Source organism: Chrysochloris asiatica, unplaced genomic scaffold, assembly GCF_000296735.1.
Source record: "Chrysochloris asiatica unplaced genomic scaffold, ChrAsi1.0 scaffold00112, whole genome shotgun sequence".
NCBI classification, from domain to species: domain Eukaryota; kingdom Metazoa; phylum Chordata; class Mammalia; order Afrosoricida; family Chrysochloridae; genus Chrysochloris; species Chrysochloris asiatica.
Genome location: NW_006408630.1, coordinates 8,405,044 through 8,427,858, shown reverse-complemented (window position 1 = coordinate 8,427,858; position 22,815 = coordinate 8,405,044). Strand labels below are relative to the sequence as shown.

The following is a 22,815-nucleotide window of genomic DNA, read 5'->3' as shown; positions in this document are numbered from 1 at the left end:
CCGTTGAACCATATGTAGCTTTACACGTCATCTTCATCTTGACCCTACAAACAACAAACTCTCTCATTAGTTGTAACATAGGAGAGAGTGCCACCTACTGCATTTTTTAAAAACTCCCATAACTATAAGAAAGCCACTGAGCATCCTTTTGTAATCTTGGTTCAACCATGTAAACTGGAATAAATCAAGTTATGTGGTATAATTATATATTTTAAGTTATTAACACAATAAAAAGATGTTTTACAGTGTTTAGAAAACTTAAGTATTCCCCCAAATACTTCATCCTTTCTTTACCACCAGGTAAGACACACAGACCATGTCACAAATATGGAAACTGAGGCAGAGCAATTCACCAACTTGCCTAGAGAACAGAAAGCTTCAGAGTGACAGTGTTGTAGTCAGCATTCCTGCTTTCTGTCTTCTTCTCTAGGGCTCGGGCTTCCTGAGGCACAGGAAATGACCAGGGGCTCTGACCCCATGTCTGGTCAGCCCCATGTCTGGTGCTCATGCAACTGGAAGCACTGTGCCAGCTGAAGCACTCCAAGGAGATAGCTGGGAGCAACCTGATCAGCTGACGGCATTAAGTCAAACGTGGAAAGACCTCAGCTTTGCATTTAAATGTTTTCCTCATAGAGACATCAAATAAAATGTTGACACCTATGAATAAGCACTTATATATGTGATGCAAACTGTCATAACATAAAGCAAAAACTGATTTTTAGGTGTATGTTAATCGATTCTCCATCAGTGATATTAGGATTGCTTAGTACAATAGCTGTTTATGCCAGCTTTTTACTTATGGTGAAGAAATGCATTGCATTAAGTTATATGAAACAGTCATTTTTGTAGGCCATAAAATATTCCATGAGCAACTTTTTATGGTTGGTTCAATTTCATACTTCAAATCAAAGGCATATCTGAGACATTATGAAGTCCTCCTTCAGGGTTTCAATAACTTCACTAGGTGATGAAGTCTCTGCAGCTTCTCTTCCACCCGTTCCTGGGTGGTCCAAGTGGTTTGTGATCAACTGCTAATCTAAAGGTTGGCGGTGTGAACCCACCTAGCAGCTCTGATGTAGACAGGCACAGCAAACTTCTTCTACAGCAATTACAGCCAACACAACCCTAGGGAAATCAGTTCTAATCTGCAATACACGGGCATGAGTCAGAATCAACTAGATGGCAACAGGTACGGAATGTTTTGTTTTTTTCTTTCACCATAGGAACTAAGTCACTTTGGTGGCATAGTGGGTTATGCATTGGGCTGCTAACGACAAGATCAGCAGCTCTCGTCCACCAGGCATTCTCAGGACAAAGATGAGGCTTTCTGCTCCCGTAAACTTCAGAAACCACATACAGGGTTGCTATGAGTCAGAACCAACCAACTCCAGGGCACATAACCACCACCACCATGGGCAATGCTGCTGCACCAGCTAGTAAAGGATGGAGCCCCGCTTCCCATCCAGTAACCATGCTTAACACCTGACACAGCAAGGCGTGAAGGCATGGGTGTCAGTGTAGAGCCAGCTGAGTATCACCCCAGACTATAAACTTTAATTCTCTTAGGAAAGCAGGGTTTTGATTGCTGTGAATTTTCTCTCAAAGCCAGAAGCTATCCTGACTTTTGGTACCCACTGTTCTCATGTTTCTAGAATAAGAAGCTAATTTCCACATCCACACCTGCCAAAGGGAGAGCTCAATTGCAACATCCTTTAAATGTCGCGATCTGTGAAAGAACAGATCAATTTGAAATGTCTACTGCACACACATTCTCAATGCTAAACCATGCTGTATCAGGGTTGTGGCAGTCTCACAATGGCCCGCTCTCTGAAGGTCCCCAGGCTTAATGCTCTGAGGCTTAGTGCTCTTACGTGGCCAGCTTGAACTTCTTACTCATTTTATCTCTGTACGGTGGTGTCATATGGGTGCAGTCTGATGGGAGCATGCATCGGAGCGGTGGGGACTCTGAACGGTTGAGTAGCACAGGCAGGCTCATGGACATGGCAGTGTAGCCCAGACATGCAGGTGCATGCCTCATTTTATCTCTGTATAGTGTCCTGTGGGTGCAGTCTGAAGGAGCATGCATCAGAGCAGTGGGGACTCTGAAAGGTTAAGTAACACAGGTAGGCTCATGGACATGGCAGTGTAGCCCAGACATGCAAGTGCATGCCTCATTTTATCTCTGTACAGTGTCCTGTGGGTGCAGTCTGATGGAGCATGCATCGGAGCGGTGGGGACTCTAAATGGTTGCTGAATGGTTGAGTAACACAGGCAATCCATGGGCAGGGCACTGCAGCCCAGACATGCATGTGCATGCCTGGGGCCATCCTGAGTGTCATAGGACACCAAGGTGGCCAGGCTGGGACCTGTACCCAGATGGGTGTCTGTGAGAGCAGTTACAGCAATGGTCATGGCAGGAGAAAGAGGAAGGGCTCAAACAGTGCTTGGAGGCCAGCCTGTCAAAGCCAGACTTTCAAAGCCAATCCCTGTTGAGCCTGCACCAGTACTAACTCTCCTCTCCAACCTGCACACCAGGATAGTAAATGATAACAACATAAAAGCCTACACATTAGAAAAATTATTCAAAGAGTTTATAATCTTGGGTTACAAAAACTGCTGTAACATTACCAAGGAAATATCCACAGACAAAAAATCAGAAATAGAAATAAAGGCATTGGATAAAACCCACTATTTTCATATGAAGCTTCAGCTAGATAAACAAATCATTAATGAGAAAGAGCATTTTAAAATTCATTTTCCCTTAAAGTTAAAGAGACAGTGGTAAAATACATTTAATTAAAAAAAAAAAAAAACAACCCACACATTCTCAATGATACAGAACTCATCAAGACAGTTTCGGTTTCTTGTAAGACCTTCATGGGAAATGTCAGAGACATTAAAATACTCAGAAATTTACATTTAAAATTAAATTCAGACTTACATAAAAAGAATTTGTGTGAAGATTTCATCTTTTAGGAAAACTGCTGTACAAGAATCCTCTGACCTAGATGTATTAAAACTTACATTTTGAAAGTTCTAAGAAATGTGTTCCAGCCTAGTCACAGCCTAAAAATTACTCTTAAAAGCTTCAGCTATAATAGGTGCATCAGCAGAAACAGAAGTTTCAAAATAAGAAATTATTTGCCATCTTGAATTTTCCAGGAGAAAGTGACAAAGCTTACAGTTATACTGACTGAAAATGAAGTTGCTAAAAGTATAAATTCTGATGACCTAATAAATGAATATGCAGAAAAGAACGCCAGAAAATTCCTGATTCAAGATATCGCACATTAATGAAGTATGATTATTTTTGTATTATATAAAATTTACACCAAAAATATATTTTATCATTGATAGTTTGTATTATTTATAATTCACTAGTAGCCCATTACAGTTTACAAGTTAAATATTTTTAAAGGAAAAAGTCTTCTATTTGAGTTCTTTTAATGGCACATATTCCCTGTTATTTAACCAAAGGGTCCCACATGTTCATTGGCACTGGCCCCACAAAATTATGTATTCAGCCCTGAATGGATATACAGACTTTCTTAACTCAAGGTATAAATGTATTTGGTTTTATTCATTTAGCTTCCAATGCCATGTTTAAACACAAATTACGGTTTTGAAGGACTTTAGAGAAATGGCTTGGGGAATACTCTTCAACTTAAGATCCAAACTGGAAAGATCTGGGAAAGCATTTGCAGTAAAAAAAAAATACCTAAAGGCGAAGGTTTCCAAGATCTATCTTTCCCAGTCACAGAAACCATCAAAATGACAACGATGAAAGTGGAGGTGTCTTGTGACAGTTGCAGCACTTGTAATGATGAAGGTAACAGTTGTGCCATGTCCTGGAATAAACACTTGAATTGCATTCCCTAACGCAAAATGCTTTGAGGCAGATACTAGTGTATTATTGCCACACATCAGATACGGACATAACACTTAGAATCCGGGTGGGCTAGTTCACCAGACACCTAGTGAGACAAAAGCTGGGACATGTCACCATACCAAGTTCTAAGCTCTTAACCATTTCACATCAATTACACCAACCAAAAGGACTTTTCAGTGAGTGATCCAGCTGTATTTTTAATCCTCTTCTGAGCTCCTTAAGAGAAAAGTGACTAGAAGCTGATATACTAACTATACAACCTGACTCCTCATTTCAGTACCATCTCTTCCACAAAGGGGGTCCCCAATTTTTTCCATGACCACCACTTCAAGCATTGCCTCCTTCCCCTGACTACTCCCAAAGCACGTTACCTATGATTCTATATGGCATTTATCATTTTTCATCTTGTGTCATTATTCATGTGCACAAGATGTGTGTATTATCTTCCCTACTACTCCATAACCGACTTAGATACAGGCGTGTACATCTTCATAGCTCTCTCATCACAGTAATTACTAGGCAATTTACTCAGTCAATGCCCATGTGAATTTTCAACCTTATCTTTACAATCTCTTAAGTTTGGAGTTGTAGGAAGAAGGAAGGAATTAATTTAACATTATAATAAGCCAAAAGTGTATTCATAACTACATTTTAGATCCAAAGAAATGATGGAAAGAAAGGTAGAAAATGCCTTTATGATGTCTCTATCATCATATCCATGTCTGGTTAGTTTAAGAATTTAGAAGAGAGTAAGTATATATTTTCAATTCATTGCATGAGAATCATCATAAGCCAAGGAAGAGATTTACTCTACCCTTCTCATTTATAAGAGCTGTTTCTGGAATGAAGCTAATTTAAAGGGACAGTTGTTGTTGTTACGTGCCGTCGAGTCGGTTCCGACCCATAGCGACCCTGTACAGGGTTTCCGAGGGTGCAAATCCTTACGGGAGTAGAAAGCCTCATCTTTCTCCCGCGGAGCAGCTGGTAGTTTCGAACCACTGACCTTTAGGTTCGCAGCCCGATTCGTAATCACTACGCTACCAGAGCTCCTTAAAGGGACAGTATGTATGGGTATTTTAAACGAACACCAACATAATACATATATCATTGCCTTCCAATGTTTTCCAGTGTTTCTCAAACCAGGATATTTTTTGCATTTATTCTTTCCAAAGAACTTCTAACTTGTACACTTTCAGGCTAAGCTGACACCAGAAGGTTTTAACCCTCATTTTATATTAACAACAGACAAGGGCAGGGCGGGAGTTCAGTGTTCTGCCAGTTTCATCAAGTTGCCAGCAAGACTACCTTCTCAGCAAGAGAGAACCTGCAACTTACCTCCTTGGAATAATGCCATTTTCCAAACTTGTTGTCTGACTTCGAAGCCAGCGGCGCTGGTAACTGCTGGAAGATGATGTAGAAGAGCTTGGAGATGGGAACGGTGTAATCAAAAGGCTGCTTAGTGAGGCTGTGGGGAAGAAAATTTGAAAATTGAAATACGTGAGTTCTTGTGTTGTTGTCAATTAGCCAAATTTTCCAGTTTTATCAGCCATGTCCAGCAGGGGGAGACTATGATTTCTCTCGTTTGTACAGCAAAAATGAAAGCAACCTTTAAAAAGGAAAACAAATGAAAGGAAATAAGGATCACAGATCTAGCAAATGCAGAAATTAAAGGGCCCACATTATAAATGTAAAATAATTATTACTCACAGTGTAGACTATAGGTTTTTGAAACAGCAGCTCATATGACACTATGATTAATACTGCTGCTTGATAACGCATGCCATATACTGTGCTTAAATCCACTGTTGTTGACTCAGTTCTGACTCACGGCAACCTCATGCATGTCAGAGTAGAACTGTGCTCCGTAGGGTTTTCAATGGCTATGATCTTTTGAAAGTAGTTAGCCAGGCATTTCTGCTGAGGTACCTCTGAATAAATGTGAACTGCCAACCTTTTGGTTAGGAGCCAAGTACTTGTCCATTTGCATCACACAGGGTTCCTTATGCTGTGCTTATTTATGTATGAATATTTCCTCCCTTGGACTATTTTTCGCTCCTTATACTGAGCTGTCTTTCAAACTGAGAAGTTCATCTTGCAACACCAAAGCACACAGTAAGGTTTTCCACAAGGCTTTCCCTGGACAACTTTGTAGGAAACAGATCACCAGGTTTTTCTTCTTAGTCTGTCTTAGTCTGAAAACTCTAATGAAATTTCTCTATCACGGGTGATGCTATTGGTATATAAATTACTGATGGTTTAGCTTTCAGCATCACAGCAAAATGCAAACCATGACAGATAAGTTGTAGAGTACTACTGTATTCACTGTCAAAAAGAACATTTCAAGATCTATCCTGAAATACAATGCAGTCAGTGGTAGGATAATTTCTATGTGCCTACAAGGCAAACTGGAGTCCTGGTGTTGGCACTACGGGCTAATGCGTCAAACTGAAAAGTCATTTGAACTGCAAGGTCAGTGGTTCAAGCTCACCAGCTGCTCCTTGGAAACCCTATACAAGGTCACTGTGGGTCGGAATCAACTCGATGTCACTTAACAACAACAAGGTAGACTATTTATTATGACTGCTGTTCAAATTTATATCAGGCACTACTGTTAAAGATTAATTGATGATTTTTACAAACTTCTGCAGTCTGAAACTGATCAAACAACCAAGCTGCACTGATAATTACTGATGATCAGAATGCAAATGTGGGAAACAAGAAAGAAGGCTCCATAGTTGGAAAATAATAACCTTGGTGATAAAAATGACATCAGAAATTGTATATCTGAAATTTTCAAGACCAAAAACCTATTCATTGCAAATACTATTTTTCAACAACATAAATGACAACAACACATATGAGCCTTGCCAAATGATATACAGAGGAATCAACTGACTACACGTGTGAAAAGGAGAGGATGGAGAAGCTCAATATCATCAGTCAGAACAAAGCCAGAGGCCAACTGTAGAACAGATCAATTGCTCATATGCAAGTTCAAGTTGAAGCTGAAGAAACTGAAAACAATTTCACAACTTATGGGGAAGGAAGTAAGTCACAGATAAAAGTATAAATATTGTATGAGGCCACTATTACAAACAGTCAAGAAAAGGTTTATACTCAGAAAGAAACATTCTTTGATGATTACCAAGGATGAGAAGGGGGTGTGAGGGTAAATCACTACCTCGACAGTTGTTGTTGTTAAGTGCCATCGAGTTGGCACTGACTCATAGTGACCTTATGCTCAGCAGACATAAACACAGCCCGATCCTGGGCCAACCTCACTACTTTTGCCACTCTTGAGTCCATCAATGCTGCCACCAGGCCAATCCATCTCGTTGAGGGTCTTCCTTTTTTTCTCTGACTCCCCACCTTACCAAACATGATATGCTTCTCCGGCGACTGGTCCCTCCTGACAATATGTTCGAAGTATGAGAGACGAAGTTTGGCCATCTTGGCCTTCAAGGAGCACTCTGGCTGCACTTCTTCCAAAATGGATCGAGTGGTTCTTTTGGTAGCCCAAGGTACTTTCAATATTCTCCTCCAACACCATAACTCAAAGGTATCAGTTCTTCTATAGTCTTCCTTATTCACTGTTCAGCTTTTGCATGCATATGAGGTTACTGAAAATACCATAGCTTGGGTCAGGCACACCTTAGTACTCAAGCTGACATCTTTGCTCTTCAACATTTTAAAAAGGTCTTGTGCAGTAGATTTGCCTAATGCAATACGTCCTTTGATTTCTTGACAGCTGCTTCCTTGATTGTTGATAGTTGATCCAATAAGAATGAAGTCCTTGACAATTTCAATCTTTTCTCTGTTGATAAGAATGTTGTTTATTGGTCCAGTGGTGAGGGTTTTTGTCTTCTTGACATTGTGATGTAATCCATACCGAAGGCTGTGCTCTTTGATCTTCATCAGTGAATGTTTTAAGTCCTCTTCACTTTCAGCAAGCAAGGTGGTATCATCTGCATATCGCAGGTTGTTAATGAGTCTTCCTCCAATCCTGATGCCACATTTTTCTTCATATAAGCCAGCTTCTCAAATTATTTGCTCAGCATACAGGATGAATAAGTATGGTGAAAGAATACAACCTTGTCACACACCTTTCTTGATTTTTAACCATTCAGTGTTCCCATATTCTGTTTGAACAACTGCCTCTTAGGTCCAGGTACAGATTCCTCATGAGCACAATTAAGTGTTCCAGAATACTTCACAATGTTGTCCATATCTTGTCATGAGCCACACAATTGGAAGCCTTTGTGTAGTCAGTAAAGCACCGGTAAACATCCTTCTGATATTCTCTGCTTTCAGCCAAGATCTGTCAGACATCAGCAATGATGTCCACTAGACAGTAGAGATGTATTAACTTGGGTGAAGGGAAAGGTAACCCAATAAAAGGGAAAATCAGCACATGACCAAGCCAAAGGAAGACATTGGAAAGTATGCAAGAGTAAGAGGAAACAATGACAAATACTACTGCATAAGCAATCCTGCAGTAACAGTAATAACAAACAATAATTTACAAAAGGATTCAGAACTAGATATGCAAACTGAACAAGTATAGTATGATGTAGGGGCGTATACCCAGAAACATAAATAGATTTCGCAGAGAATACTTTACATACATATTTGCAAATGCTTGAAATAGATATATAACAAAAATTTCAAAGGGTGACTCAAAAAGAGAAGTACTATAATGAAATGTACAGAGATCTAGAGTTAGAAAATCACAAGGAAGAACATGCTCAGCATTTCTCAAACTGAAAGCACTGAAGACAAAATTCAAGCCTTGAGTTGCAATATTGAAGGGTTATAAGGGCAAAATAATGAATGGCCAGGAAGCATCAAAAGAAGGTGAAGGAACACATAAAGTCACTCTACCAAAAAGAATGTGTCGATGTTCAACCATTTCAAGAGGTAGCATATGATCGAGATCCAATGGTATTGAAAGAAGATTTCCACGCTGCTCTGATAGCGAAAAACAAGGTTCTAGAAGTTGATGGAATACCAACTGAGATATTTCAACAAATGGAGTCCACCTCAACATAAAGAAAACAAAAATAATTTACAACTGGACCAATAAACTACTTCAAGATAAGCCGAAAAAAGACAGACGTTGTCAAGGATTTCATTTTAATAGGATCCACAACCATGGAAGCAGTCGTCAAGAAATCAAATGATATGCTGCATTGGGCCAATCTGCTGCAAAAGACCTTGAGGATTAAAGTGATCGCTACCTAAGCCATGGCATTTTCAGTTGCTTCATATGCATATAAAAGTTGGACAACGAATATAAGAAGATGAAAGAAGAGTTGATGCATTTGAATTAATGGTGTTGTGAAGAATACTGAACATACCACGGTTTGCCAGAGAACAAACACATCTATCTTGGAAGATAACATCCAGAATCTTCCTTAAAAGTGAGGATAATTTAAAATGTCTCACATATTTTTGATATGCTATCAACTCCTGGAGGGACCAGTTCTGGGAGAAGGATGTCCTGCTTGATGAAGTAGGTCAGTGAAAAAAAGGAAAACCCTCAACACGATGGTTGCAACAGTGGGCTGAAATACAGAACAGGACCCAACAGTGCTTCATTCTGGGGTACATAGGTTCAAATGTCGTAAAGTTTAATTCCTTGGCTTGGACATACAGTCTTCTCCAGCCTTGGCCATCAACATGCTGTCTGGATTTATACTCCAATTGATTCAATTTTTCTATTTCTTTTATCTGTAGTTTGGGACCTAAGACTAAAACGTAGACAAAAGTTTTGAAAAGCATAAAATTCTCTCAGTATCTTTTTCACAGACCTGGACTCACTCCTTTCTTTAAACTGGTGAAAGCCATCATTCTCCTCTACTTCCTTTCCCAAGTTAGAGACTGGAGAGTCATCCTATAGTTTCTCCTTGTTCCTACAGATTGTATATCTCCCAAATTAGTCACTAAGCCCTGCCAATAATACTTCCTAGTATGGTTAGAGCCTGGGTATTGCAAACAGTTAACCAAAAGATTGGTGGTTTAAGTACAACCAGAGGTACCATGAAAGAAATGCCTGGTGATCTACTTCTAAAACATAACAGCCATTGAAAACCCAATGAAACACAAGGGGTTGTCATGACTCAGAAATGACTCAATGGCAACTGAAAGTATGGCTGGAACCTACCCTTCCTTTCTCTCAAAACCTTACTTGAAAATTCTGAGTGGCAAACCACCAAAACAGCCTCTTAAAAATAGTTACATTTTTGACTAATATATAAATAATACATTCAAAATACAATGAGAATGTACATCTGTTCCCCAATTTATATCTCCTTCTATATCTCCACCACTCATCTGTCAGTTTGTCGTACTGTGGTGGCTTGTAAGTTGCTGTGATTCTGAAAGCTATGCCACCAGTATTTTAAATACCAGCAGGGTCACCCATGGTGGACAGGTTTCAGAGGTGCTTCCAGATGAAGACAGACTAGGAAGGAGTGACAAACTACTTCTGAATATTTAGTCACTGAAAACCTCATGAATAGCAGAGAAACACTGTCAGATATAGCGCCAGAAAATGAGCCCCTCAGTTTGGAAGGCACACAAAATACGATTGGGAAAAAGCTGCCTCCTCAAAGTAGAGTTGACCGTGATAACGCAAATGGAGTAAAGCCTGTGGGACAAAAGTCCACAGGACCTTCATCTGTTGATGGAGCACAACTCAAAATGAGGAGAAACAGCTATAAACTTGCATTAAAAATCGGAACATGGGGTTCTGAATTATGAATCAAGGAAAATTGGAAGTTGTCAAAAGTGAAACTGAACACATAAACATCAATATCTTAGGCATTAGTGAGCTGAAATGGACTAGTATTGGCCATTTTGAATCTAACAAACACATGGTTTACTATGCTGGAAATGACAAATTGAAGAGGAATGGTGTTGCACTCATTGTCAAAAAGAACATTTCCAGATTAGTCATGAGGTACAACGCTGTCTGTGATAGGATAATATCCATGCATCTACAAGGAAGCCCAGTTAATATCATTATTATTCAAATTTACACACCAACCACTAAAGCCAGTGAGGATGAAATGGAAGAATTCTATCAACTTCTTTAAACTGAAATAGCTCAAACATATAATCAAGATGTATTTATTATTATTGGTGATTGGAATGCAAAGGTTGGGAGCAAAGAGGAAGGATCAGTAGTTGGAAAATATGGCCTTGGTAATAGAAATGATGCTGGAGAACGTATGATAAAATTCTGAAAATCAATGAATTTGTTCATTTCAAATACCTTCTTTAGAAAGCATAAAAGACGACATGGACCTCACCAACTGGAAAACATAGAAATCAAATTGACTACATCTGCGGAAAGATTCGATGGAAAAGCTCCATATCATCAGTGAAAATAAGGCCAGGGGCAGAATATGGAAAAGACCATCAATTACTCATATGCAAATTCCCCACCTTACAAGTGGGCTGCACAGATTGTTTTCCTTCCACAGTATACAGTATGCGGAGGAGGAAAAGCCATTTTATGTGGGAAAAAACTGACAAACTCTTAGTCAGGTGATCAAGAACAATATTAATAATTACAAATTAAGTTATGGTATATACTTCTTATGTAACATTATGAAAATGGCACTTTACTATGTGACCCTCCTCCCCCAAACCCATAACCACAGTCGAGTAATGAGAAAAACTTCAAACTCATTCCAGTAATGGGACATCATACAGAATAGCTGACCAGTCCTCTTAAGTGCTCTGTAAGATAAGCCCTAGACTGCTAACTGCAAGTTCAGCAGTACAAACCCATCAGACGCTCTTTGGAAACCATATATTGTTTTTGTTAAGTGCCATTGAGTTGGTTCCAACACATAGTGACCCTGTGCAGGGTTTCCAACAAGTGGTTGATGGGTTTGAACCCACCGACCTTGCGGTTAGCAGTCTAGGGTTTATACTACAATGCCACACCAGGACTCCTATATAGGGTCACTATGTGTCGAAACTGGCTGGACAGCACATAACAACAACGACTTGTAAGAGAATAAATTCCTGTTTGTTAAAGGCCATCCAACTGTGGTATCTCTGTCATAGCCACACTTGATAACTAAGACAAGTAATGATTAAGGGAAAAAAGTTGGATTTTAATTAATAACAGTGTATCTAAATATTGGTTCATTAATTATAACAAATGTATCACACTTATATGAGACGTTAATGTGAAGGAAAAGTGAGTACAGTGTCTATGTTGTTGTTGTTAAGTACTGTGGAGTTGGTTCCTACTTATAGTGACCCTGCACAGGGTTTTCGAGGCTATAAATCTTTACGGGAGCAGAAAGCCTCATGTTTCTCCCGGGGAACCGCTGATAGTTTCGAACTGCTGACCTTGAGGTTGGCACCCCGACTCGTAACCATGATTCTAAAAAGTACAATCTGGTTGTTGTTTTTTTTAATTCCCCTATCTCTCAAACTATTCATTTTAAGGCTAAAAGAAAATAAAGAATGTTTTTAATTTCTCTAACTCTGATATTACTCATTTAATTCAAATACCTTGGTCCCTACACAATGAAAACTGGCCATAATGAGACAGTATTTTAATCAGAGAAAAATTATGGATTAACAACAAAAAAGAACAGTGCACTGAATTCTACCAGAAGTATTATAAATTATAAAGCTCACACTAGTCTTTATACGAGCTCAGTGATTTCAAAACAACTCCCAGATATGACATGGTATTGGACTTAGCACAAAAGAAGCAAAATGTCACCTATGTGCACTTGCAACCATCTTCATTATCTCTTCTGCCTTAACTTGACGTCATAACTTGCTTGCTTCCCAAAGGAAAACTAGTGCTGGCTAGTGCCAAACATAGGAGTTTTTGAACCATACAACTTAAACCAGTGAAATTAATTATATTACAAAGGGAAAATTCTAACTTCACTTCCAATAAGGTTTCTGTTAAGTTTTAACTCCCCAAATATGTCTTAAAATCCTCTCTGGACCTTGAAGAATAATATATGAATCAATAAAGTAAGGTGAGACTGCCTGAGCTCTGTAATATCAGTGTTGAAAATGGCCCCTGCGTAGAATGTTATTCAGTTTTCATTTTGCTGATAGGTAAGTAGCTCTCATTCTACAAAAGCAAGCACATTAAATTCCATCAGCCACTAAGACAGCATAGTTTTTTCAAGGGGCAACAATTTAAACTCAGAGTGTCTTAGTTCCAGGAGTGTGCTTCCCATAAAATTACACATGCTGAGACCTGAACTCTCACCTTATTGCCTAGATATTGAACCACCTGTCAATGCACATTCAGAGTCTCTTTGGAATTCAGCTGCTCTTGCAGAAGAAAATACTGGCAGTGCTTCATAAAATACGAGAAAATTTCCCTGAGCACCATTAAATAACAAAAACAAAAACAGTTTTCTTAGCACTTTGGATGTTTCGCTTTTACGTCTGAGGCATTATACTAGCACAAACAGAGCTGTATGTGAAAACAACAACAGGCCTATTCAATGGGATTTAATTTCTGACCACAGGTTCGTGAACCAACTTTACAAAAAAGGGTATAAACACCTAAATGATTCAACCATAAGGGGGGGGGCCTTCAAAAAGTTTGCAGGAAAAAAACGTCATTATCTTTTCATTCCAATTTTCCACAAATGTTTTGAAGCCCCCTCATATTTTTATTTAACAATAAATAAAATGTTACATATTTTACACTGTGTGACACATAAACAAACAATTCCATAACAAACACACATTTCATCTAATAACTCAGGAACAGGGTTACACAGAGTGAAAGGATTTGGTAATGCACAGATGGAGCAAAAAGACCCCTTCAGAGCTCTGTCTGAAGGCAAGGGCTAGAAATAGAAATTAGTGAACAGCTGAGAAGAAAGGGAGCTGAGACCTGACCCAGTCTGACCACATGCAGCACAAACGACGGCTGACCTACTTGGTGGTGTGCCATGGATCAGGAGGGACACAGCCAGGTGCTTCTACTCCTGGTGGAAGGTAGGGGCTGACTCTCTGGTATGTATTCATCATGCACAGCTACACTTAACCTCAGAGTCCTCAAATTCCTGATCCGTTCACCACCTTGGCTCAGATCGGAGCTATGTATAACCCAAATTCAAACCTGAACAGACCCATTATCAAATTCAACTACCAATATCATTTTAGTTTGTTTTTTGACAGAGTCACATACAAAAACAGAAATCAAAGGTGGAAAGAGCATCCTTAGGAAATCTAGGGTTTGACGTAAGGAGAACAGGGTACCTGAGATACAATCTAGATCATCATGTCTCCAAGACAGAAGAGAGTTGGCAGACCTTCCTACTTACATGGATAGACTTACTTCCACAGACAATTTCCTGAAATATTTAGCAAGCAATTTCCCAAAACAGTTAACTAAAGGAAGTTTCCCTTCAGGAAAGAAACATTTCAGTGTAGTTTAGTCTCATATGACTTTTGAGTATTAGAGAAAAAAACATGAATACCTAAATTAGCTGTCTAACCACTCTTGAGATGCTATCCACCAAAGTTTCAGACCTTCACAAAAGTAAGACTGTTTTAGAATATGGAGGAAAAACTCCAGTAGATCTGAGGACACCTACCTGTCTACTGTTCTCCTACTTTCCCATCTGCTACACCAGTATACAGTATTCACCCCTATTAGCTTAACCTATAAAACAAAGTACAAATACCTGATCGAGCAATGCCGCTGTCCCTGTCTTCATTTTGCCCTCTGCTTGGCATGTCAACTGGTGTGCTGTGTGCTAAAAAGCAGAAAGAGAGCATATTAGTGGGCTTTTCAAAGTTTTAATAACACCTGAAGTACTTTTTATATTTTAAAGTAGGCTAACCAAAAAACCAAACCTGTCGTGGTTGAGGCAAGGCCAACCCATAGTGACCCTAAAGGACAGAGTAGGACTGCCTCAAAAGATTTCTATGGCTATGAATATTTATGAACTGCCACAGCTTTCTCCCAGAGCAGCCAGTGGGTTTCAACTGTCAACCTCTCAGTTGGCAGGGCAAGCACTTTAACCACTGTGTCAGGAAAGCTCCTTCAAAGCAGGCTTCTGTTATAATTGGTATAGAGAGTTTATCCGAAGTTCATCTAGAATGTATAGAGATTAACTAGAAAGCAAAATTAAATACACAAAAAGGTGATTATGAGAACAAGAAAACACAGAACCAAGTAACCATTTGCCCTTAACTGTTCTATTGTAGCATATAAACTTTTTCTGAGTGATGTTCACACACGCTAAAAAACTTGAGTAGCAAACTATTCATGCAGTTGATATTATGAACAAACAGTTCAGGCAGATCTATTTAGCTATTTTTCTCACTATTAGTAGTAAGAGTATTATGTTTTCAAAATGCTTTAAATCGGTTACTTTAGTAACTATAGACAATTTGGAAAGAGAAATACTTGAAAAGCATTTAATAAATTTAAAAAATGTTTGTCCATTTATAAGCTACTCTCTTGGCAGATAGAAAACACATATTTATTTTCAAGTATTTCTTCCTCCATTTCTTTGCCTCAAACACCCATACGCAGTACTACTATAAATACTTAGCAAATCTCACTATCATGGCATGAATTTTAGAAAACACTCTGGGGTAAAACAGACTTGCAGGAAGGCTTCAGATTGATCTAAACTACATACTATTGGGCTTGATGGTGGGTGAGATATTGCTATCGCAAGTTTTACAATGCACAAGAAACCCAGGGTTCTGTTTCATAATTATACTTTGCCAGTTATTTTTGAAGTATGTTTGTTTTCACAATTTTTATTTTTTTTCAAATATATAAACAAGCTAGCCTCACTCTAAGTAGGTGGGAAGGTGTCAGTTTCATTAGCGTCAGTTAACTATGGTGCTTGGTTTTTTTCAGACTATAAAAAAGAGCAGAGTAAAGAATACCATTTGCCATAAAAACCACCATTAACATGTTAGTAACAGAAATTTCCCCACACATATGAATCATGCCAAGCCTACTATAGACATTTCAATAGCCATAGCTTGCAAGGCCAATTAAATCTCAGAACTTACCTACCTAGATGATTACACCTGGATGATTATACCTGCAAAGAACCTAGAAGCTGCATTTAAGCTATTTACATGCTAGAGAGAGAGAAAGGAGAGAGAAAAATCAAAGAAGTCTTCCATGCTTTTATTAGAGTGACTTTTGAAGAAACTCGGTGCACGTAAGGATGCAGGTGAATAAATGGATTTAAGAAAAAAAAAGTACCATGGTAAAAGGACACAACAGCACATAGCAGCAGCAGAGACCAAGAAAATCAGAAAATATAATCCTCTTAGAAACACTAAGGGCTTATTTCAGATCAAAATCAGCTTATACTTGGGCATTAGCAAAGACATTTACAATGGAGGTTCACAGGTGGAATTTTCAAAACACCATGAAGTTGGCTGTATTTGAAATTAATATCTCTTATCAAAAGAGCCCCTTGGATTTCTAGAGAGGTACTAAATAGGATTTTTTATTCTAAGAACCTGCACAGGGTTTATTAATATGTGTGTGGGTCACACTGTACTCAGCATTCCACACAAACCTGCAAAGAAAGAAGCACTCCGGGTGAGCCGGAGGGGTCCTCCTTCAGCTACCCCCAGCAGCAGTTTGCTGCTGCATGCCTGCAGCAGACCTAGAGATAGAAACACACAGAAGAGGGCAAACGAAATACATACACAAAATAAACAGATTAAAGATAATGCAAAAAAAAAAAAAAAAAGCAAAACAACACAACAAACTCAAATAAAGCAAAACACACACCCACATTAATAGTACTCAAAAATACAGAATCTACTGCTGTGTCTGGTTTTACCTAGATTACTTCCAGTACGACAGGGACCCAAACTATTCTGACTGGTGTTCAGTTTTCCCAAATTAGCATCTTGGTTGATATATTCAAAGCTGTCTTGCAAGCTAAAGCCAGAGATGGGGAGGAAGAGAGAAACAGGAGAAAAACGTCAAGAAACAAAGTATGTTCTTTTTTTTTTTTAAAAAAATAAGACTTTCAAATACAGACAACTGATCAATGACAAGATATTTCTTTATAAATGAGTAAGCTCTTACATCCATCAAAGGGAATTAAACTGGTAACTTTAGAGGAATTTCTTAGAGGAACACAAAAGCTATTTGGAGGTATTCTATATTCCTAAGAACTACAAGTCATATAAAATGGAACATCAAGCTCTAAGTTTTGATTCAGTAACTGACACTAAGCACACTACTACTCATTTAAAGAGTTTTACAACTCTTAATGAACATATGTCAGCAACTTTTATTTTAGGGGGAAATTATGATTCTATATGAGTTTGAGCTCACAGCACTTCTAAAAAGTTAGATTTACTCATCAAAACAAAGGTGAAAGTAGTAGAACATAATCTTTTATTAATGAGGAAAATATTAAGACTTCAAGGACAATATAACACAATGAAATAAAATAATTTTTGGTTAAATCTGAGCTCAGTATTTTATTATAGGGATTGTAATAAACAGTCAGGTCATCTCAAAGGTCTAAAAAGGAATTGCTATTGTTGTTAAGTGCAGTCGAGTCGTTTCCAACTCATAGCAACCCTGTATAGGGTTTCTGGGGAGCAGCTGGTCAGCTTGAACAGCCGACCTGGCGGTTCAAACCAACCATGTAGTCTAGCACATTAACCTGCAGAGCCACACAAAGGAATAAATCATATAAAATAAACATCACTTCCCAGATTGGCTTAAGTCAAGGCAGAAATAAGAAAATTCACCATTATGTTGTAAGAGTAAGCAAAGATTTAATCAGTGGTGCCCAAATCTACAGAGGAAGGTATCTTTAGTTTCCCACAGTTAAAAAAAAATAAAACAAAAAACCCACCAGACAGATTTCATCTATCTCCTAAGACTGTCCCTAATTTATAATAAGGCTTTCTTTCAAATATATCAATGGATAACAAATACTTTCTTTTCATCAAAAGAGAAGTACCTGAAGTATTTTTGTTCAGAAGTTCAAAACAAATGGAAAAATATGTCAGAATCTGAGTTTCATTTAGTCATTTTAGTATTCTTATTCTACACTGTCGTTGTTAACAGAGCCATTGAATCAGTTCCGACTCACAGAGACTCTGTATATGGTTTCCTAGAAGTGGCTGGTGGGTTTGAACTGCCAATCTTGCAGTTAGCAGTCCAATGCTTATCCTACAGTGTTATACCAGAACTGCCTTAGTCTACATGTTGTTGCTGTTGTTTAAGTGCAATCAAGTTGGTTCTGACTCATCGCGACCCTCTATAGGGTTTCCAAGGACCAGCTGGTAGGTTTTAAACTGCTGACCCTGGGGTTTAAACTGACCTTTCGGTCTAGTGCCTGTCTTACAGGATCACACCAGGACTCCCTTAGTCTACATGTTGTTGTTACGTGCCGTGGAGTCGGTTCCAACTCACAGTGACCCTGTACAAGGTTTCCGAGGCTGTAAATCTTTACCAGAGCAGTAAAAGTCTCATCTTTCTCCCGTGGAACAGCTGGTAGTTTTGAACTGCTGACCATGAGATTAGCAGCCCGATTCATAACCACTACGCTACCAGAGCTCCTTTTAGTCTACACAGATGTGTAATATTAGAGGGGGGAGAACACAGAAGTGGAAATCAAAATATTGCATGAAACCAAGTCCCGATCACTTATAATGGCTACCTTGACTGCTCAAAAAAATCCGGCAAACAATGACCACCCACCCTGAAAAAATGGAATATGCACTGGTTCCTTCTGAAATAAATAAACGTTTAAGTAAATAAATAAGTAAATACTAGGTGGTGGTCGTAGTTGTGTGCCGTGGAGTCAATTCTGACTCATAGTGACCCTGTATAGGGTTTCTGAGGCAGATAAATTAAAAGCTAAGATTGAAAGGTAAAATTATACTGTGAAATATCATACACTCACTAATGCAGCCCCATCTTTTCTGTCTTTAGTTTTCCTTTTCCAGGGAATAAAAACTTGGTAACTGATGGTAGGAAAACAGTGGGGAACAGATGGAGACACAAAATGTAGACAATCATTTGTCTTTAAAGTCATCTGATAAAGTCAAAGGCCTTCTTACACTCACTTATTGAACAGCGGAAGGCGCCTTGGTGGTGCAATGGTTAAATGCTCAGCTGCTAACCAAGAGGTCAGGGGTCTAAACTTACCAGTGGTTCTGTGGAAGAAAAGACCTGACAATCTCCTGCCATAAAGATTCCAGCCTAGAAAACCCTATGGGGTAGTTCTACCCTGTCCTATGAGATCACTATAACTCAGAAATCAACTCAATAGCACACAGCAACAATAAAAACAGAGGTCAGTGGAGTCCCTGGGTGGCAACAAATAATTAACTTGCTGGGCTATTAACTAAAAGGCTGGAGGTTTGAGTCTACCCCGAGGTGCTCCAAAGAAAGGCCTAGCGATTTACCGACAAAAAACCAGTCTTTGAAAACTCTGAAACACATGGGGTCACCATGAATCAGCTCAACAGCACTGGGTACAGAAAAACGACCACTCTTAATTGTGGAAGTATCCTGCTTCTCATTTCTAAAATCCGAATGGCCCTCAAAGAATTATTCTCTACAGAAATAGCCACTTACGAACGATGAGGGAGGGGAACAGGCAAATCCCCACACTTACTTATTGGTACTCCCACAGAAGCTTCCCATTCTAGCAGAGAAAACTTTACTAATCATCAGCTGTGGAGGAGAACTGGAAAAAAGAAAACAAAAAAAAAGAGAATGTATTCTTAAATGAAGGAGTCAACGTCACACGACTCACTTTCACAATTGGTAGAGAGAGAAGGCCAAACTCACCGTATATAGTGTATCTTTAAAGTGGAACCTTTGTAACTCATTGCTACTGAGCCAAACATCATTTCCCCCAGCATGTTCACATCAGAAGCTGGTCTTGCATACTGCCATGCAAAAGAAAGAAACAAAAAAATCAAAGTTAGCATATGGCATGACCTGATATACAATGCAATAAAAAGTGATGTTTATTAATCCTTTCATCTCTCTTTAGATTAGTGGGCCATTACAACTATTTTCAAAGTCGCTTATAAGGAGTCCTGGTAGGATGCTGCAGATTAATACACCAGGCTGCCAAACAATTTGAACCGCAAGATCGGCAGTTCAAGCTCACCAGCTGTTTCTCGGAAACCCTATACAGGGTTGATATGGGTCGAAACCAACTTGACAGCACTTCACAACAACTGGTCATTTGATGATCTTAATCTACAGTGGTGAGTGCCTATTTTTACCCCAAAAATATGGCTAATGTTCTTTATACATAGTATCTTCACACATGACCCAAATGCTTTGCTAGAGGTCGCTCTTAATCTTGTTATATGAGACAAAGATTATAACTATCTCCACTGATAATCTCTACATGGTGGTTGGTGGTAGTGGTTGTGTTCCATCCAGTCAGTTACGACTTACAGCAACCTTGTATAGGGTTTCCAAGGCTGTAAGTCTTTACAGGAGTAAAAGGCCTCATCATTCTACCAGTGGCTAGCGAACTCAAATTGCTGATTTGGCAATAAAGCAGCCCAACATGTAACACACTACACTACCAGGACTCCTTTAAACTCTACACTGAAAGATCAAAATAAGAAATAAACATGGTAAAAAAAACCTCTCTGCTTTGTGTTAGTAACATATCCCAAAAGGAAGACTGTTGTTGTTAAGTGACGTTAAGTCAGTTCCAACTCACAGTGGCCCTGCATAGGGTTTCCAAGGAGCAGCTGGTGGGTTTGAACCACTGATCTTTTAGTTAGCGGTCCAGTGCTTATTCTACAGTACCAAACCACAATTCCAAAAAGAAAGATGGCTCAGTATTATTCAATGATATGATTAACAGTGCTGATCAAAAATGTCAGTTGATGTTAGCAGGGTTTTGTGAAGGTCCAAAGGATAACAGTCTGATAACTCCAAAGTTTAACAAAAATAGTTTTCAAACATTCAGAACACTCGATTGTGCTCATGAGGAACCTGTATGAAGAAAAAGAGGCAGTCATTTGAACAGAACAAGGGGACACTGAATGGTTTAAAATCAGGAAAGCTGTATGGCCAAGGTTGTATCCTTCCACAATACTTACTTAATATGTATACTGAGCAAATAATCCAAGAACCTGACTCATTAATAACCTACAATATGCAGATGATACACTCTTCCTTGCTGGAAGTAAAGAGACCTTAACCTTCAGTGTGGATTGCACCTTGATGCAAATAAAACAGAACTCCTCACAACTGGGCCAATAAATAACATCATAATAAACAGAGAAAAGATTGAAGTTGTCAAAGATTTCATTTTACTTGGATTCACAATCAATACTCAAGGAAGCAGCAGTCAAGAAATCAAATGACAAATTTGTTGCAAAAGACCTCTTTAAAGTGTTCAAGAGCAAAGATGAAAGTTTAAGGACTAAGGTGCACCTGTCCCTAACAGTGGTATTTTCATTCTTCTCATATGTATATGAAAGCTAGACAAGGAATAAGAAAGACTACAGAAGAAATGATGCACTTGAATTATGATATTGGTGAAGAATATTGTTTCGACTGACAGAAGAACAGGCAAATCTGTTCTGGATGGTGTACAGTCAGATTGCTTCTTGGAAGCAATGGTGGTGAGACTTCATCTCTCATACTTTGGACATGTTGTAAGGAAGGGCCAGTTGATGTCCCAGAGGACATCATGTTTGGTAAAGTAGAGGGTCAGTGAAAATTAGAAAGACCATCAATGAAATGGATTGACACAGTGGCAGTAGCAATGGGCTCAAACATAATGACTGAGGATGGTGCAGTACTCAGCACTGTTTCGTTTTTGTTGCACAAAGGGTTACTGTGAGTTGGAACCAACTCAATGGCACCTAACAAGAAAGCTTCTAATAGAAGTTCCCCTAGTTTCTTAGAGGTTAAGCCAAAAGATTGGCAGTTTGAGCCCACTTGCCACTTTGAGGAAAAAGATGTGGCAGTCAGTTTCCATAAAGATTACAGCCTTGGAAACCCTATCAGACATTCCTACTTTGTACTATAGGGTCACTATTAGTCAGAAGCAACTCAACAGCAATCAGTAAACAATCCTTCTCATCTCTTTTGTTATCCAAAAGAGTGGACTGTGCTGCCTTTACTTTCTCCCCTCTCATTTTATTGTTTGCTGACTGTAAACTTACTTCGCCTCTGGTGTTGGTGTTGTTAAGTGCCATCGAGTTGGTTCTGACCCATAGCGACCCTGTATAGGGTTTTCAAGGAATAGCTGGTGAACTTGAACCACCGACCTTGAGATTCAAACAAACTGTGCAGTCCAGCGCATTTACTCACAGCGCCACACCAGGACTCACTCATCTCTAATGATCCATTTATACAAAGCACTCTAGTCATGACCTCCAACTACCTGTCAAATCCAGTGGGCACTTTCCAGCTTTGTGTTACTGAACTTCTCTCACTATATTTGATATTGTTAATCATTCTCATTTTTGAACCTCTTCTTTCCCACATCATCCCCTGAATGTGTTGTTCCTTTCAGAAGGCACTCCTACTTAATGTTTGCATTTTCAACCATTCTTATGATTTTTTGGTTATTTACATAGGAATGGTTGAAAATGTAAACATTAAGTAGGAGTGCCTTCTGAAAGGAACAACATCTTTGTGTTTAAGTTCAAGCCTTTCTTTGAGCTCTAGAATCTTATACATGTAACAAATATTACTGAGCACTTATGCTAAATGGTGGTAACATGCTGAAGAATGGGATCCATACAGATTGTCAACAAAACAAGTGTGCCAAAAGCAACCCAGCCCCGCATAAGCAAAATAAAACCACCACCTCTCTGCATCCATTCCACTAGCCAAACTGTCTGTCAATGCACTCAGCCAAGGAGAAACCTGAGCATAATCCTCAATGCTTTCTTCTTAACCTTAAAAA

At 38.9% G+C, this 22,815-nt stretch overlaps 1 protein-coding gene across 1 annotated transcript in view; it reads right to left on the bottom strand.

The window, feature by feature from the left end:
- The window catches only part of FNIP2 (folliculin interacting protein 2), a 116,186-nt gene that overhangs the window by 52,919 nt on the left and 40,452 nt on the right, over window positions 1–22,815 (bottom strand). Inside the window, exons 4-8 of the mRNA XM_006867923.1 lie at window positions 19,710–19,810; window positions 19,534–19,605; window positions 16,726–16,826; window positions 14,584–14,655; window positions 5,225–5,354 (exon numbers count right to left, since the gene is read on the bottom strand). Of these exons, the coding sequence (XP_006867985.1) occupies window positions 5,225–5,354; window positions 14,584–14,655; window positions 16,726–16,826; window positions 19,534–19,605; window positions 19,710–19,810 (476 nt within the window). The remainder of the gene's footprint in view (window positions 1–5,224; window positions 5,355–14,583; window positions 14,656–16,725; window positions 16,827–19,533; window positions 19,606–19,709; window positions 19,811–22,815) is intronic.